Source organism: Takifugu rubripes, chromosome 9 (genome assembly GCF_901000725.2).
Source record: "Takifugu rubripes chromosome 9, fTakRub1.2, whole genome shotgun sequence".
Taxonomy (NCBI): Eukaryota; Metazoa; Chordata; class Actinopteri; order Tetraodontiformes; family Tetraodontidae; genus Takifugu; species Takifugu rubripes.
This window is the reverse complement of record NC_042293.1, coordinates 13,140,385-13,157,911: the sequence shown is the minus strand read 5'-3', so window position 1 is coordinate 13,157,911 and position 17,527 is coordinate 13,140,385. Positions and strand designations below refer to the sequence as shown.

The window sequence follows — 17,527 nt, the reverse complement described above, 5'->3', positions numbered from 1 at the left end:
CACCGGGGCTGTGTTGCACGTTGTTGAGCGGTTGCAACATTGATTTCACCACCACTACACAACGATGATTCCAAAAAAATACTTTCAGAGTGAGATGCTCGACACCCTGTGATGCTGTCTGGAATTGTTCGGCATACCCACCTTGTCGGGGCATGTTAAAGAATGAGTGACGGAAGCTGCAGCGCCTGCATTCATGCGAGATGTTTTTGTCAGAAAAGGAAAATAAACCCCACAAAAATCCAAAATCCCCTGACTGCTGTTACCCGGGTGTCACTGGAGATCACCTGCCGACTGTTTTGGCTGCAGTCTTCCCTCCTCTCAGGTGGGAACACATGAAACCTCGAAGGGTCAGAGGTCTTATGAGCTCAGGAGACACTGATGGAAAAATCAGTCAGTTGTGTGTCAGTTATGAACTTCCTGTCTGATTTGAATCTTGTGTGGTGAGACCACTGTGTGGGTGGCTCTTCTCCTCCTCCTCTTCTCCTGGGCCTGATGGCGTTGCTCCGAATTAAATAACACACTTGGAATCTTTCACGTAGCTGTGTATTACAGCACTGTCATGCAGTTATTCACTGGCGTAATATTGGCTTCTTGTCGTCCTTCTTTTTTACTAGGCGTCAGAGGTGACTCACTCCTACTGTCTTTACCATGGCAACACGTGCATCAGCAGCTGGCTCGCTGGAATAAAGAGAAACAAAACAAATGTATGTGCAGGAAAAAAATGACTTATGTGCTGCCAGGATAATCAAAAATACCGTGACACATGTCCACCCTCACTGCTGGAAATGTAAAACAGCATCCATTGTTGGAAATCTGAGACTTGACAAATCAGAAAAAAGAGAAAATATATCAAAACTAGTGACTGTTCAGATGTAATATTTAGCTCTTCCCCTGTGTAATCTGTCTGCTTATAACCTTTTTGATTCAATCAGTCCAATTGATGCAACTGTGCGGCCCAGCAGGCTTTAAAATGAAAGAGACCCAAGCGAAACTTATTTATTGTCAGGTTGGGGGCGGGCCCTGGGCGTGGCCCTGGGCGTGGCCAAACCAACGCGTTCCGATCGATGCGAAGGTGTAAAAACATCAAATTCGTCATGGAAAATGGAAAAATCTCTCGGTTAAAAGGTGCCACTTCTGTGTCTGCATAATAACCAATGGCCCCATCATTCTGCCTCCGCTCGCTGCTGTGATATCGCTCCTTTTTCCATTTCCTCTGCGCGGGGAGGGGGCTGGCCCTTCTGAACAGCGTGTGCGCCTCCCGTATTCGCTGGGTGTGTGCTGGTGCTGCTGGGTGGGAGCAGCAAAGGCGCCAGTGGCCACCTTGCTTTCTTTACATCCGGACCGTGACATCATCGCCTCTCGGGTTTCAGCCGCGCTCCTACGTGCGCACACGGCGGCGGCGGCGGCGGCAGTCGGCACAGCGGCAGCGGCAGAAGCGGCGGCGCAGAGAGCGTGCTCCACAACACACCCTTCCACAAAGTCCGGGATCCGAAGTAACTCCCGCGTCATCCCATCTGACGCCCACTTTGAGATAAAACCTTGTTTTTGTTATTTCCTTCACCCCCTCCGGCGCCCGCGTTTGGCCCGTTTCCACCGCATCGCCATTGATTAACTGCCTGGACGTTTATGGACGCGATTCATTGTGAGTAAGAACCTGCAGGGCTTTGGGATCTAACGCTGTGCGGTGACTGGGGTGTGCTCCCGAGGCTGTGGATTCGAGTATGAGCTGGTAGATGCTGTGAGAAGGCTGCTTAGATGCAGCCCGCTTGGTTGCCCGCTGCGCTGCAGAACCACGCAGCTCCTCATTGTTCCTCACGTCTTCATGTGCGCACCGCCTTCTGCGCTGGACTTTGTCATCCCTCCGTCAGGGCACCTCTGCTTCTACCGCACATGTTGTGTTGTTCCTGGCGGTTTCGTTAGGATTTTCCACCTGGCTGTTGTGGTGGTGGCAGATAAAGGCTGTTGTTTACATTGTGGATGTCCTTGGTCCACGCAGAGTACATGTAAATACAGTTGAGGTTAGCCCCGGGAATTTTATGACTGCACACGTTATTCTGAGCAAACATCTGGAGGGATAGAATTCCTTATTTCATTTCTGTTTTTTCTGGGGGTTTTAGCCTGGTTTTTAAAAAAATAAATAAAACAATTTCATTTCTCTTTTATCCGAAGTACAGTTTCTGCAGAACAAGTCAGCTTAAATCCAGTGTTTCGTACCGAACATCCCTGATTGCACCACTTTTATATAAAGCTTTTATATGTTAGTTACAGCTAGTTGACTGTTTGACTATCTCGGCTTTTTAATGTACAGAAAACCATAACACAGCCTTGTGGTTGTAAGTCGCGACGCCACGTGTATGGCTGATGTTTGCATCCTGATTGTGTTTATGTCTGAATTCATGGATCCACAGGGAGCAGCTGAACCTGAGGTTGCAACCCACAATGTTAACGGGCGGCAGCAAATATTTTTATATCCGCCTTCATATTTTGGATATACAGTTTTGGAGTTCTGTTTTCCAAACCTTCATCGTGCTTTGTTTTGTTTTATCCATCATGGGGCTGAAGGCTATATCTCCACAGGTTTGACGACTCAGCTGATTACATGCGCACTATTTTGAAGACTTTATTGTCATAGCTGCATCTGATTGGCTGTAGATTCTGCAAAACACAAAAATAATAGGAGTCTGTTTCCTTTTTCCTTCTTTTTGTTTTTTTAACAGTTGCAAAGATTTCAGACCTTTTAGTTTTTCACATTTTGTTGTGCTACAGCCTTATTCTAAAAGAAAGAAACCTATATTTAATACCCCAGACAGGACTGCAGGTTTATGGCCCCCAACATTTTGAAACAGAAGCGCTTTGGAAGAACCAGGACTCATTAGAACTGGCCAGAACTGTGCAATCTGGGGATAGGGTCTCGATAATATGACCCAGAACCCAATGGCCATTCTGGCTAATCTTCAGGGATCTTGTGTGCAGATGGTAGAAAGTTCCAGAAGGTCAACCATCTGGTCTTTATAGCAGAGACGAAGCTTCTCCTCTATAAAAGACACCTGAAAGCCCACCTAGAGATTGCAAAGAGCACCTGAAGGACACTTAGGATTATCCGGTCTGATGGAACCGTTTGGTAGGACTCATCACCTGGTCCGTCCCCACAGTGAAGCGTGGAAGCGGTGGCAGCGTCAGGCTGGGGGAGGTGTCTCTCAGTGGCTGAGACAAGGGGACAGATGAGCCAAGACAACACTGGAGTGGCTTAGGGACAACTCCTGAGTCCTGAACCTGACCCAATCAGACGTCTCTAGGCAGACCTGAAAACCAAGGTCCTTTTGCTTTGTGTATCCTGTGCATGTTCATAATGCTGTGAGTACAAGCTAAAATTTAACAACCTGCGATCGTTTCGCTTGATTGACTTGTTAAAATAATAAAACCGAAGGCTGATCCACACATCCGGGAGATGCTGATATGATTAGAAAGCAGACAGGCAGTCAATGATATGTGCAGATGCCTTGTTATTGAGTGCTGGGCGAGCTCCAGCACTAACCGAGCAGACATCAAGGGTAAAAAGGGGCGGGGCCAAATCCGTTTAAGGCTGGGGGACAACCGATATTGGCTCTCGCCTCAGCCAATTTGCAGTAGCCCTGCAATCTTGTGAATGATGTAATAGCAGTTAAATGTGCATAATGTGCAGACATGCACGTATGCATGAGCTGGTCCAAAGCGTGCACTTCTCCTTGTCCTACACATGAAACTACATATGTGGAAGTGTTTAAAAGTAAAGTTTCAAACCTAAGGGCTTTGGTTAACGTCCCGAAATGGACAGTTACAGCTTTTTTGATGAGGGGGTCTGTTGGCAGCTCAAAGCACTGCTTGTCAGGCTGCAACTTCTTCTATTAACCTCTTGAATTGATTTAATAAAGACAATATTTCACTTTATGGAATCAGCCTGGAAGTCTGGTTTCCATGGCGCCTTGATTGACTTCAAGCCGTGTCACCTTGACACCCTTCGCAAACAGTCGCAGCTGCTTTGAGGGAGCAGCTAATCAAATTGTTCGCAGCGAGAAAAAAAAAAAAATCTAATTTGTGGCCCGAATGAGCAGCTGCTTTGTGTGATTAAGTAACAAGGTCCGAGGTGAAAGTCAGAGCTCCTGAAGCTGAAGATGCAGGAGCTGGTTGGCTTTTAAATGAGCTACAGTAAATGGGCTGTTGGTGACAGCACACGGCCTCATGTGGCTAAACTGCTTTTCATGTGGCCTCCCAGGGACAGCAAAGCCCTCTTTTTTGTCCTTTTTCTTCCGCTGTCCTCCACATACCCGATCACAGACTGCCTATTCTGCTTATTCAGCCCAGCTTTTGTGGGGAGGGCTATTCATACCTCCAGTCAATGTCCATGTGCTACTGGGGAGTTCCGCTACAGCCAAACCTCTTTTTTTTAAACAAAAAACAAACACTTGTTAGGGGTACTTGCAAGATGTGTGTCCGATCGCCTTCCTGTGTAATAGGATTAGATTTATGGGCATTAACAGGATTAATTATCACTAAAAGGTTGTATCAGCTGATTTGTAGATAGGGTTTTCAGCTAACTCGTTAGGTTATTTGCCAAACTTGGAGTATGAAATATTGTCTGTCCTGCGGTCTGCATCAGATAAATCTGTCATTCACAGCCTTCCCCGCAGAGCTTTGGCCATTAGACATGCTTGCGTGGATGCTGCTAGTACTTGTGTGTCTCTCCTGTATCTGGAGTATCCCAAAATAACAACACATGCTGTCATTTTTAGCCACCAGCTCCACATCTGGGCCATTAGATGGGCCGTGTGGATGCATGTACATGGACGTTAACCATTAAAGACAGGCGAATCTTTTTTTCTTCTTCACATGCTTTGCTTTGCATGTTGTGTTGATGGTTCATTGTACATCTATTCTGCAGGCCAGATGGAAATGTTCTGTTTTAGAATGAGGACTTTTCTCGGTCTTTTATAAGGATGTAAATATTGTTTTGTGGACGCCCTGACTCGTCAGTGGTCAAACTGTGGGAGAAATGAAGCGAGGGATCAAAGACCCACCCAGAAAATGAAAAGCTAAGCCCACGTCGCGACCCCAGCCCTTAATCACTTCATTACCGCAGCTTGCTGTTAATTGTTGTAGACAGGATAGTCCAGAAACCAGAAAACTGCCCAGCCCACCTCACCATAGGGTGGACAGCTTTGATAGCCGCTCCCAGTTCCCCCACTCATGCACACTTGAGGTCAAAGAACCTTCTGGTGCCTCTCAGCTATCCCCACCCAATGATCCAACATCTTGTTGAAAACAAGAAGTCATAAATGTAAATTAAAAGCAAACACAGTTGGTATTGTATTTTCCTCTGACGGAAAACTGCTGCCAGCTGCTTCACTTACTGAAGCAGTGATTTCTAATGCTAACTCCAGCTTGATTAAAGTGACCACAGACCACATCCCCCTGAGTAGGAGCGACCACTTGACTAGTGCTGCAATCTAAGATGAGTTGGCCGGAATAAAAACTATGAATTTATCAGGAATACAATTATTCCCAAATACTCTGATGTGGCTGCTGTCTGCAGTTTAGCTAACACTATGGAAGCTATCATGTATGTATTTTTCCATGTCGACAGTATTACATTTCTGCTAAAATAGAAGGAGTAGTGCCTATTTTTGCCTCCATTCAGTAACATCCCTCATGTTACTTCACAACACCCCCTCTTCCACACCCCCCCCCCTTCCACACACACACACACACACACACCCACCCCCGTTTTCCAAAGACTCACTTTCCTTTACTTGTGGATCATGCTGGGAATGTTTAGGACCCTCTCAAATAGCTTTGATGTCACACCCCCCCCCCCCCCCCTCTTAAAATGACTGACTTTGCACACATGCCAGTCCATGTGTGTAAAAACGGCATGTAAAAACTATCATTTTATAGGTCTAACCTTAAGAACTTTGCCATCGCTTTGAAGACGTTTATGTGGTCACTAGCCATTTTGTTCAGTCTTTTTTTTTTTTTTTCCTGGTTTGTCTCATTGTATCGCGTCCACACGTTACAGCTGGAGGTGTGATTGGAAATTTTCGAAGCTTCAAAAGATGCTGCAGTGTTTTGTTGGATGAAGGCAGGGACGCCGTCTCCATGATGTCACTGGCTGGTTCCTGATCTGAGCCATTGTAAAGCTCAGCACGGCGGTGGCATGCACAGGCTGCCGCACTCTTGACAGTGCCTGACCCCTCATAATCCACTAATCCAAATATGGGCAAAGATGCATTCTGTGTGTGTGTGTGTGTGTGTGTGTAGCTAAGACTTGCTGAATGAACGTAATTGCTGACAGCTGGCTGAAAAGCTGTTTGCTTGCTGGCTGGTTATAACTGGCCTGTCCTGTAAACCTCTGCATAAATTAATTTCATACTGCAACTAATAAAATATGAAAATATCAATGGAACCTTTTTATTTTCACGTCACCTGTCAATAGATGGTGTCTACCGGGCTAACTTGGTACATAAAGATATTTATTGCTGTGAAGCATTGTTTTTCCAGTATGTTTGAGACAGTGATATCACCAAAGGCATCAGCCTTTAAACTCATATTAAAGTTACTTGACACTGGAAGATGGTTGGTCTGTCAGTACTTATCCAGCACAGCTTCCTCTTATATCTTTAGACAGCCTATGTATGGAGCAGTGTCGGCATGTGTGAAGGGATACCAAGGAGAAATGGTGCCGTCGGTCTGCCCATAGACCACAAAACGTGCTCTGCTGCCAGCAGTGCCTCTGGTAATTATAGAGCAGGGCAGTGGAGGCTGGAGTTCTAAACTGAAACTAAACCCCCCATTTCATGCGTGGTATTTGCCTCTTTCAGGACACGAGCACCCCGTATTTAAAAACTGTTATTTCTGGGCTGCAGCTCCACTCTCTTCTGTTTATAGTACAGCTGCAGTGGAAATATAGAATAACTTTCTAGCACATATAAGCAACGGTACATTTGAGAACTTCTGCTACCCATAACTCCGGCCTTTACTCATTTTATCCTCTGGTTTTTGTCTCAGCTGCTAACTTTTTTTTTTTTTTAAAAAAAAGACTATATAGGATTTAATAGTGAATGTAAGCGCCAGTAAAACCCTTTTCTGCAGCTTTGGCTCAGATTACTGTGTCTTCCACACCCCAGGCCATCCAGATCAAAGACAATACTGACTGGTTTCCATTTTAGTGGAAACCTGCTGCTGTCATGGAAGATCCTGACGGCTCGGCTCTACCTGTCCTGGAGTTCTAATCGTGTGCTGATAGGAAGGGACAGGAATCATTGCCGGCACCATTAACATCTAGGCTGCCATAAAAACCAGTCACAGCCTGCACATCCTGGAATGTGATGTGTTCATGAGCAAAGGGGCTTTGACTCATGTGCCAACGCTAATATCAGATGTTTTCCTTCCTTATCGTCTCTACAGTGCTCTGTATGCCCCACAGTCTAAGATTTTCCTTGACAGTGTCTCATCAGAGGCCCCTTAAGCTTTTGTTTTCTCTCCATCATATCCTTAATCCTCATCTGATGTACCAAAGGGTCTTCATCACCAGACCTGCCTTTGCCATTTGATATCTCATCAACCATCTAAGAACAAAAGCTTTTAATTCTTTTCCTCATGTCGGCTGTGTTGCCTGATGAATTGAGCACCCTTTTCTCCTCTTTTCAATAGTCACAATGAGCAGAAGGTGACCTGCAAGCATCCCGTCTCAAGCTTACCCTCGCAAGACAACTGCATCTTTGTCGTCCACGAACAGTAAGTCTCTGTTTTTTGCTGTCAGAACGCCACTGCAGAGCATTTTTGGAGCATTACAGTGTGCTGCTGCAATGGCCAATGTGTAAGTCTGTGCATTTCGCCCTTTATCTCCAGCATTCCCTCCTAGGTCCGCCTGCCTTGTCATAAAGAAGCTGCCCTGTGTGAGCTGTCTGCTATGAAACGTCCCTCAAAGATAAACACAATTTAACTGCGCACGTTGGCTGTTTGTCATTTTCCCCGCAGAGTCAGATATTTCTGAATAATTCCTAAATGTGCCAGAGTTGGACTGAAAAACCTCTGCTGCAAGCAGACAACACAATTATTGTATCATGCCCATCAGCAAGGAGGCTTACAGTGGCTCTCCATTCCTCCTGAAGTTTCATTCAGCTCAGCTTACATGGAAGGTTTAGGGAACGGACAAATTGTTTGCAACATGAATCCCGGGCTGCTGATTTATGTTGTCAAGTTACAAACACTCACTTCTACTGTAGGGCTGAAATGCCCCGCCTGGACCGGCAGAGCCTCAAGGCTATCGACATCTGTCAGCAGAGATTTGTCTGGAAGCTTCAGGATAGTGGACTGATATTCCTGTTGGACTCAGCCAGTGTGATTCAGGATCAGGGTTTTATTTTATTGAGTCTTAAATTCCATTTTTTGTCATCTGTGCGCTCACTGCCCACTTGAGACCAAACATAAAATGAATGTTTTGTGGACACGGGTCGCGATGATATCCGCAGGTGTGGGTGGGCGGGTGTGGAAGTACACAATGTGGAAATGGGAGTGTTACTCAGTGTGTGGGAGGAGGCGGGAACCTGCCAAAATTCCACCGCATGCGTGCTGTATGCCTGAACTTTGGCTAAAGTCTCCCGATTTAAAATCCAGGACGTCGACCTTTAGGACTCGTCAGCACATTTTTTGAGTTTGGGCAAACTTATCGAGTTTGCAGGACTTTCTGCGTGCAGAAAATGTGCCAGATCCCATAACTTAGCCATGTTTGGACATTCTCCTCACTTCTCTTGAGGTCACACCCTCCAGTTATTGGCTCTACATTCATCTTCCATCCTCACCATCTCAGTGTAATGCTGTGTGACACAGATCAGCTCCACCTCCTGTTTCCTTCTGTTATAGCAGATTCCCTCCGACTTTGTGCCACTCCGGTGAAGTCATCTCTTGTGATGGAAATAATCACATTGAGTAATCTGAAAATTCTGCTTCATAGCTGCTGCAGGAAGGATTCCCACAAGGTTCTATGTTTTTTCCCATTGCACTTTATAAAATGAAAGTTCTGAACGTTTTAATTCTTTCCTGGTGGTCATTTTAGCCACATTTGGTTCAGCAGAAAGTAATTGAAAGATGTTTGTGAAGACATTTGGAGTGCCAGAACTGCCACACGGCACTTTCCCGACACATTCCTCCCCTCTCTGCGCCGCTCTCACATCCATGCTGTTTTTCACATGGAGAGGCTCAAGAGGACAACCGCGACAAGATGTCTAATTTGGAGATTATTGTCTATTCATCAGATGCTTTCAAGGTCAGCCAGTGGTCAGTGACATCAAATGAGATATAGTCTTTTTTTTTGGTTTATTATAGAGCATTTTGTCCAATCGCTGGCTCTATTTTGGTACAAGTTATAAGATGGGAGAAAGAAATTCCCCCTGAAAGAGTAATAAAAGGCAAAGACGGATTTAAGCTGCCACAGGGATAAAGAGGCCAAGCTGAAAATCGCAGCCTAATCTTCTCGACTCTTTAAGTACATCAAAACAAAGTTCCACTTCCAAAAATTTACCCTGAATTAAAGTAAAATAAATAACCAAATTTAATATTTCAGCTGATGGAAGCCAGGATTAATATAGAGTTAACGGGCAAATGAACAAATGGGCTTTTCTACTCTGACCGAGCAGCAACCCGCTTAAATAAACACTTTAAGGATTTAAGGATAGATTTTGTTTTTTGTTTTTAAAGTGCATGAACCTGACGTGCAGAGGGGTAGTCTTCATGTAGAGGAAAGTTTAACCAAATTAAGTCTGAACGTGTGAACCCAAGAATCTGAAGCTCGCTCTCAGTTCGTTTAGCTTTGTGCGGCTACGAAGCCGACGGCGAGATAAACACGCTGGGAAGCAAACGTGCGCTCTCTTAACCTCCAAAAAGTTCAGCATCAGTGTTTATCCTGCAGAACTGTACCTATAGAAATGCAATAATGGCATCTGCTGTGCACTCTACTCCTCAGGCCGCCCTCAGATCCTCCCATGTCGTATGTTAGCGTCGGCATGCTTCGGTCATTACTCTCTCATATCTGTGTCTATTTCTAGCCGTCCTCGTAAACATGTAAAAGTTGACGTGGTCGGCGTCCATAACTCACATGTAAACACACCTCCTAAAATACCCCCTGACCACGTCTGCAGATCTGTACTTAGCTGAAATGAAGAACATTCGCTGTAATTATAGTTGAGGAATATGTCATAAACCCTGATATGATGTGACTGAAACACCGGTTAATGTTAAGTTGTATCATAATGGCTGACTAGTTTATTACAGTGTGCTGATAAACATAAATCTGTTGGGTTTTGCTTTGATTCGCAACCTCATGGAATGGAATGACTGTTCAAATAGTTGGTAGGATTTGACTCAGATGTTCTGGGATGTGTACTGAAATCTCAATACACCTAGGTGAGTATACAGCATACAATGCTGACTAATTACAGCTGCTCCAGGTCCTCTAATATCTCCATGTTTGCCCTGGTTTGTAGGGTTTGTTATCCTGGAGAGTTTTGTTAGCACTTAGCATGTGGTGCACTCTTAGCTGTGTTCACAGTTGTTTTCTAACACTCTAGTCTGTAAGAAATCTGTGCTCCTGTTCCTTTGTGAACCACTAACCTCGGGGAGCTTCTATCCTCATTGTTCCTGAAAACTGAGATGTTAATTTGCCTCCGTCTTTTGTGCAGGTTCACTCCCATCTTAAAAAAATATACTTCACTTCGGCCTAAAAGCTGCTGATTTATGATACAGTGTCGACTCAGCAGGTTAAAGGCTAAAGGCTAAATCTGTAGCAGGTTGAGGTCACAGGTCACGTGAGAGATGGGATGGACAAAGTTAGCCCTGTGAGTAATGGGCAACCAGAACCAGTGTCGCAGGCAGATTGATATCACTGGGAGGGATGGGAAGGCCTGGGCTCTCATGTAGCAGGAGATAAGACCATTAGAGACAGGTGTGGTGTTTACTCAGGTGACTGTCAGCAGGAAGTCACGCCCTGGCAAGACATAAGAGGACACAGCACAGACTGTGATTATGAGTAGCGAGCCACTGTCTGTGAGCTGCTATCAGCAGTCTGAGCTGTCATCACAATGCTGCGTGAATGGCTTGTTTGAAAAGTGCTGCGTTTTACCAAACTGCAGTTGCATGAGTTGTGTTTCATGCGCAAGTGTGTTATCCATTTATTTTTGTGCTCTCCGCTGCGTTCCGTGAACTCGTCCCAAATGTTTGCACTGGCATCTTTATCTTTCTATGTTTGCTTTGTCTTCTGGTCTTTGTTCAGGAGATAAAGGTCAGGTTCACTGCTGTACAAGAGCGTTTAAACGCTTGTTATTTCTTTGGAAATGGCTGCGTGGTCATTTAAAAATGCACCCTCAGCCTCTCGGCTCAGTGTGCCTCCAGCACTGAGCCGCAGTTGCCCATCAAATCCCTCCCACGCGCCCAGAGGAACCCCCAGAATTCATTGTTGCAACATTATAACAGGGTCCATTCTGCAGAGGTGGAATCAACAAGGTCCCCTGTAACCAAACAGGCATCTAAACCTAATCCAGCCATTTTGTCCAATCTTATGTCTCAGTGAGGAGCGACCACATTTAACCTGTGATGTTTGATGTCTGGAATCCACAACGTTCCGTGTGTGTGTGTGTGTGTGTGTGTGTGTGTGTGGGTGTGTGTGTGTGTGTGTGTGGGGGGTGTACCTGCCTCTTCAGATCAAAAGCATACCGCTTCTCTTCTCTCTTCTCAAGTGGTTAAATGACCTCCGGCTTTCAGGCCGTTTATTGTCCCAGGGAGGTCAAACACACACGTCCACATTTCTTTATTTGCAGTTACACTCCATAAGCATTCCATACATGCTCAGTGGTGTTTGCACAGCAACCAGGATACAAGTTAGCCACCTATTTCCTAACTACAAACAAGTTCCAAGACGATAAGGCGGAGCTTTTGTTTTGAAATATTTGTGCGGCTATATTGAAAATCTGATATCTGCTGTTTGGAGGCGCCAAACTAAAAAAGTAAATGTCCATTTATTACTGTCATTTATCACTCTGTGTCAGTATGAAGAGACTTTGTCATCAGGTGGAATAAATGTCATGGTTTTTAAGTGTTGAGGAGAGTGAGGATTCATTTTACAACAAATCCCTAAATTCCAGACAGCGCGGTGCAGCGGGAGGAGGCCTACAGACGGTCTGTTGACAAAATAGAGTCCTGGCTCGCCTTTAATTCAATTCCTCCACATCTAAGGCTTTTAAAATCGATGACAAGTCAACAGATTATTGATCATCCAGGACTTTTTCTGCCATCGGAAGTGCTAAAATTTCTGAACTTGATGTGCAGTGAAATCGTTAGATTAAGGGTAAAGCAAAGCATCTACCCAGCAAGCTGCATGCAGACCTATTAAAAAGGAAGAACAGTATTTATTTTCACTTCTAGACAACATTAGTCTTATAAACTGCCTGGATAGTCTCTTCCTGCCAGTATCACACAGAAACCCCCGATTATACATGATTTATGAAAATACATTCATCACTAAATACAGACCAGGTTAAAAGGATAATTATCATAATTTTCCCATGTCTTCATTACAACAGAATCTTCTGACGTTATCTCATGCTCATTACTTCTTTTTACTTTTTTTACTGATCTCTGTTGACTTAGCCAAATCTGTTAAATCTGCTCAATCATTGTAATTACTCATCTGTGGATTATTTATTGAGTCATTTTTCACACTGATTGGTAATGCAGTCGGGCTATAGGCGTCAAATCCTTGATGTAAGCTGATATGTTACAATGGAGGAGGGTAGATTCTGTCCCTATTTACTGACCTATTTGGTGACGTGAAAGTGGGGCAACAGAAATTTATACTTGTGTCACTGCTGAAATCCTGGTTTCATTCTTCCTGGCAACGGTCCCTTCAGGCCACATTACTGTTCTTTAGACTCTAAAGAATGCAGAGGCCTTCATGCCAAGACACAGTTTGCACTGATTTCTTAATTTCTCTTCTTAAGGTATCATGACCAGTGCTGTGGTAAATTATTACTCGTGTAAATCACTGAAAAGTTCTGCTGGGCTGGAAATGCATGTGGATGACACGCTGGGAGTCATTTCCTTGATTAACTGGAGATGTCATCATTCAGAGTTGCAGTTTTGGAGGAATGTTTGGAGAAAAGAAAAATCTGCTTCATCATTTTCTCATTTTCTATTGGATATCAGCTGTTTATTTTTCAGACTAATGTTCCGTCGCTTTCCTTCAGATCGGTCTCCAAAGTACCAGCGAATGAGAAGATGGAACGGCCGCTGAGCACCATGAGCGAGGCCTCCAACTACACGGGTGGTTCGGAGAACACCACCAATGCTGACAGCCCTGCAGGAAGAGTGAGTGACGCGTGTCATGTTGAGAACCCAATGCCACACCACCAGGAACGTTTGGCTCTAACATGCTGTGTTTGCAGCCCTCGAGGTCTTCCAAAAAGATTCACAACTTTGGGAAGAGATCCAACTCCATTAGAAGGAATCCCAGTGCCCCAGTAATCAAGAGAAACTGGCTTTATAAACAGGTGAGCATGATTATAGAAAATAAATGAAAAGTGGAGCAGTTTGGTTCACTGTTTTAAAGCAACAGATCATCTGATGATCCCTTTATGTGGATTCTTACACTTGCAACTTTAGAAAAAAGTTCAGCAAAGATGCCTTTTGATGTCTTCCTGCTCCTCCAGTCCTCCAGTTATATAATACAAATCCCTCATCACCACTCCCTCGCCACACAAAGGAGGGTGGTAAGGGGCTCCTCAAGGCGTTCCAGGGGCTGCAGGGACCCTCTCATGTTTCCTAAGAGCTAGACTCGTGTAGTTTTGATTGCAGTCTCCCATCGCTGCCTGGTGAAGACATGACGGCTCCCTTTGGTGGAGCTACCAGCTGCTGTGTCTTTGCAAACCTCCATCCAGGGTGGCGCAGATCAAGAGAAGGACTCGCAAATCTGCTACATGGAACAAAAGCTGGATTTGCACTTGTATTTTCAAGTCTCATTCAAACCTGGAAGCTATTGAGGTCCTTGGCTGAAGAGAACACTGCGGTCTTACACTTCCATCCAAAACACCCCCGTGATTGATGTGATGGGGAAACCTACATTTTTCACTTCCTGCTTTAGAAATGATTCAGATCTAACAATATCGGTTTAATCATGATAATGAGAATAAGGCGTCACAGGACACAAAAGATAAGAAATCATCTCTTCTCACTGAGGCCTCTCTGATGTGCTGCCATTATTAACATTCTGAACAACATCTGGTAAAGCGACGCCGACTCTAATGAGTCAAACATTCTGCTTCAATGGAACTGAATTTCCATTTAAAGCAAACTGCAGCCCACATGCAGTTACATTAATAATGACACAGTTGTTGAGGACCCTCCCCTACGATGAAGGCCTCTGTTCAGGTTTCCAGTCAAGAAAAGGGGGACTCGACACCTTTTTCCTCACCTTTCAGCCTTCACTGGCAGCAGCCTGGAGCCCTCTTTGATTATAGTATTTTTTATATAAAAAAAATCTGCAGAGAAGGACCACATGTGGCGGCTGATTCATTGATTTGAAATTCAAATTTGGCACCAATGTTGTCTGTTGTGGTACATGTAATAAACGCTAATGTAGGATGTATTTATCCAGGTCAGCTCGCGCAGGAGATGGTATTGTAACCACCTTTTGATGGTGTGTTTTCAGGACAGCACGGGGATGAAACTGTGGAAGAAGCGCTGGTTTGTACTGTCGGACCTTTGCCTCTTCTATTACCGAGGTGAGTCCCGTCCTCTCCGCTCACGCTTCATTAGTGCTGAGCTGATTAAAGCAGTGCTGGCTGTCGATGGGTGGTTTGCATCACAGCTGTGACCTTCAGAGGCCTGAGCTTTGCTCTCTGTGATCTCTAAAACATGCAGCATCTTAAACCAAGTCAGGAAACATTTAGTTCAACAACATTTATAATATAATAAATAGAAAATGCAGAATTTCTGCTTTCCTGCTGCTGCAGCGCAGTAAGAAAATTATTATCTCTTGCATAAAGAGGTGCAGTTGGCCAGACAGACTCTCTCAGCCAGCACTGATGTTCATGTCAAATATTGACACAGCTGGGCAGAAAGAGCATTTGTGAGCTGTGACCACGAAAAAAAGAAACAGCCACTGTGAATCATTATAGATGTCTGCTTGTTTACCGCCTGCAGCTGCGGAGAAAATCTAAATCATCCCAGCATCCACTCGATGCAGATGAGGTCATCATTGCTAGACTGTTTTTATTTCTTTCTGCCAGTTCTGTGACTTTCCTGCCACCCACCAACTTTTAAAAGTCTCAGACAGTAGCGCATCATAAGGTTTTATCCATCCATGACACATCCATCCATCTGCAGAGCTGACAAAGAGATCATGAACTGCCGGATGACTTCTTTCCTTATTGCGCAGCCAGGACAGCGCGTCAGTGTGTTCAGAAACTGTCTGCTGCAGAGAGGCAGAGCTGCAGCGACTCGATAAACATGCAACCACGGGCTCGCTGTGCTACAGTTTCTACTCATGCTGACATGTCAGAATTGAAAACGCTTCATTGTTCCCTTGGGGAATTTAGTTGATTACTGTAGTTCCAGTCAGTCCCATTAATCAATGCTTCACACTCCAGTGTTGGCGGCATCATTTGCCACATCTTCTGCCTTCATTTCCTGTTTTTAATCAGCCATTTTCTCACCAATCATCTCATTAAACACGCACAGGCCTGCAACACTCTCTTTCTTGATATAATTTGTTTTCCAGCAGTTATAGGTAAGCAGTATGTTGCTCAAATGAGGAGACTAAGCAATTTTCTGGCTGAGACTCTGGACTGGGTTTGATCCCTCCTATGGAGAGCACCCCATTGTCAATGCAGAGTCCTGTCTGCAGACTTAATGAGGATTAGAGCGGCCTTGCTGCGTAGGACATTAAATCAATGCTCAATCTTTTCCACTGACTGGACTCGACTGACCAACACATTTCCTTTTTCCTTTTTTTTAAGTCTCGTTAATCACATGGTTAACACACGAAAGTTGACCAACTAAATAGCTGCTGATACTTTCTTCCCCTGTCTTCCCGCAGATGAAAAAGAGGAAGGAATACTTGGAAGCATTCTTCTGCCAAGCTTTCACGTATCCATGCTGTCTGTGGATGATCATGTTAACAGGAAATATGCCTTTAAGGTCCGTGCACATTTTCATTCCTCTTATATTCCTCCTAAACCCTAGAGAGTATAGCATCAGTCTTCTTTAAAAGTAAAACTTTAATTAGAAAACTACAAAATATCATTGCGGTATCCGTCTATTATTTGCATTTTCTTAGCTGCCAGGTACACGTTTGTTTTCTGCTGCTTTTATTTGATGTCAGTGAAGTAATTCAAGTCAAATCTACCAAGCTTGAAGTGCTCCACTGTTGCCAAGAGAGGAAAGTAGGCCGCTGCCAACAATCTGTCTGTGTTCGAGTACTACTGTAGAGGGCTTGACTCACAGATCCCAAGTTTGAGTGCAGCAGTCATATTTTATGGGACCTCGGCAGCGCGTACAGTATTTGACTACGGGTTCTTCATAAACCTCACGAGACCACAAGGCTGACCTGCCAAGTGCAACCAAGCGCAGACGCCTTGGAGTCTGCTGAAGGTCTCTCCGACCACACGAACCGTTCCGTTTCCAACTCAGACTCGGGCGGGAAGAGAGATAAAATGAGAGAAACGCGAGCAGGATGCAATCACTCCTCGTTAAAGTGACTTCCTGTCTCAGCATTCTACTTTTGGCAGTTGTCAAAATCATTACGACACTTAAATGCTTTTGAATTGATCAATCTCAGTAATTGTTTTTCCATCGATCAGACATTGGTGAAGCTCATATTTCGTCTGTTGACTGAAGAGTCTGTTTTTTTGTTTCCATATAAATACTCTGGGATGTTCGCTGCGAGCAATCAGAGCCACTTTGGAGACGACGCACAACTCACAGTAAGTCGTTTGGCACTGTGGCAGATTTACTGCACCGATCTGGAGGTGTGCAGGGTTTGACTGATGCTACAGATGCTCACAGCTATTTTCTTATTCCTATTTTACTAAAATATATGGTGTATTATATCACTCCACAGTTTGCATGAGAGACAGCTCATTCGTTTTCTTTCTTTCTCTTTCAGGATACTTTTTTTTGTCTGTTGCCTCTCCCCTTCAAAACAACCCCAAACAGGCAGCACATCCCAACATGCGGACGTACTATTTTTGCACTGACACAGCCAAGGAGATGGAGTCATGGATGAAAGTCATGACAGACGCTGCACTTGTGCAGGCAGAGCCAGTCAAAAGGTTTGTGCCAGTGTTGTCACTTTGTCAGGGGAAAAAACAATTCTGTTAGGTTTGAATGGAGGAAAAATAAAATTTGCTGTTAATACTTGTTAAGTCCTGAAGCAACCAGTCTGGCGCCCACATGTGACATTTCCTTCATCAGCTTGAGGTCTAACTCTATTTATTGTTTATTT

The 17,527-nt window shown here is 44.5% G+C and overlaps 1 protein-coding gene across 15 annotated transcripts in view; it reads left to right on the top strand.

The window, feature by feature from the left end:
• LOC101074348 (pleckstrin homology domain-containing family A member 5) overlaps positions 1 to 17,527 on the top strand; it is a 46,602-nt gene that overhangs the window by 15,942 nt on the left and 13,133 nt on the right. For 13 of the 15 annotated variants that reach the window (XR_003889530.1, XR_003889539.1, XR_003889535.1 and 10 more), the window contains exons 4-9: positions 7,687 to 7,770; positions 13,272 to 13,392; positions 13,470 to 13,574; positions 14,732 to 14,804; positions 16,121 to 16,221; positions 17,239 to 17,354. Coding sequence is in view for 2 of the 15 variants with exons in the window: in XM_029841544.1 (XP_029697404.1) it covers positions 7,687 to 7,770; positions 13,272 to 13,392; positions 13,470 to 13,574; positions 14,732 to 14,804; positions 16,121 to 16,221; positions 17,239 to 17,354 (600 nt within the window). In the remaining 13 variants the exon portion in view is untranslated. Of the gene's footprint in view, positions 1 to 1,289; positions 1,643 to 7,686; positions 7,771 to 13,271; positions 13,393 to 13,469; positions 13,575 to 14,731; positions 14,805 to 16,120; positions 16,222 to 17,238; positions 17,355 to 17,527 lie in introns of those variants that run through there. The other 2 variants (XR_003889537.1, XR_003889538.1) reach the window with 2 other exon arrangements.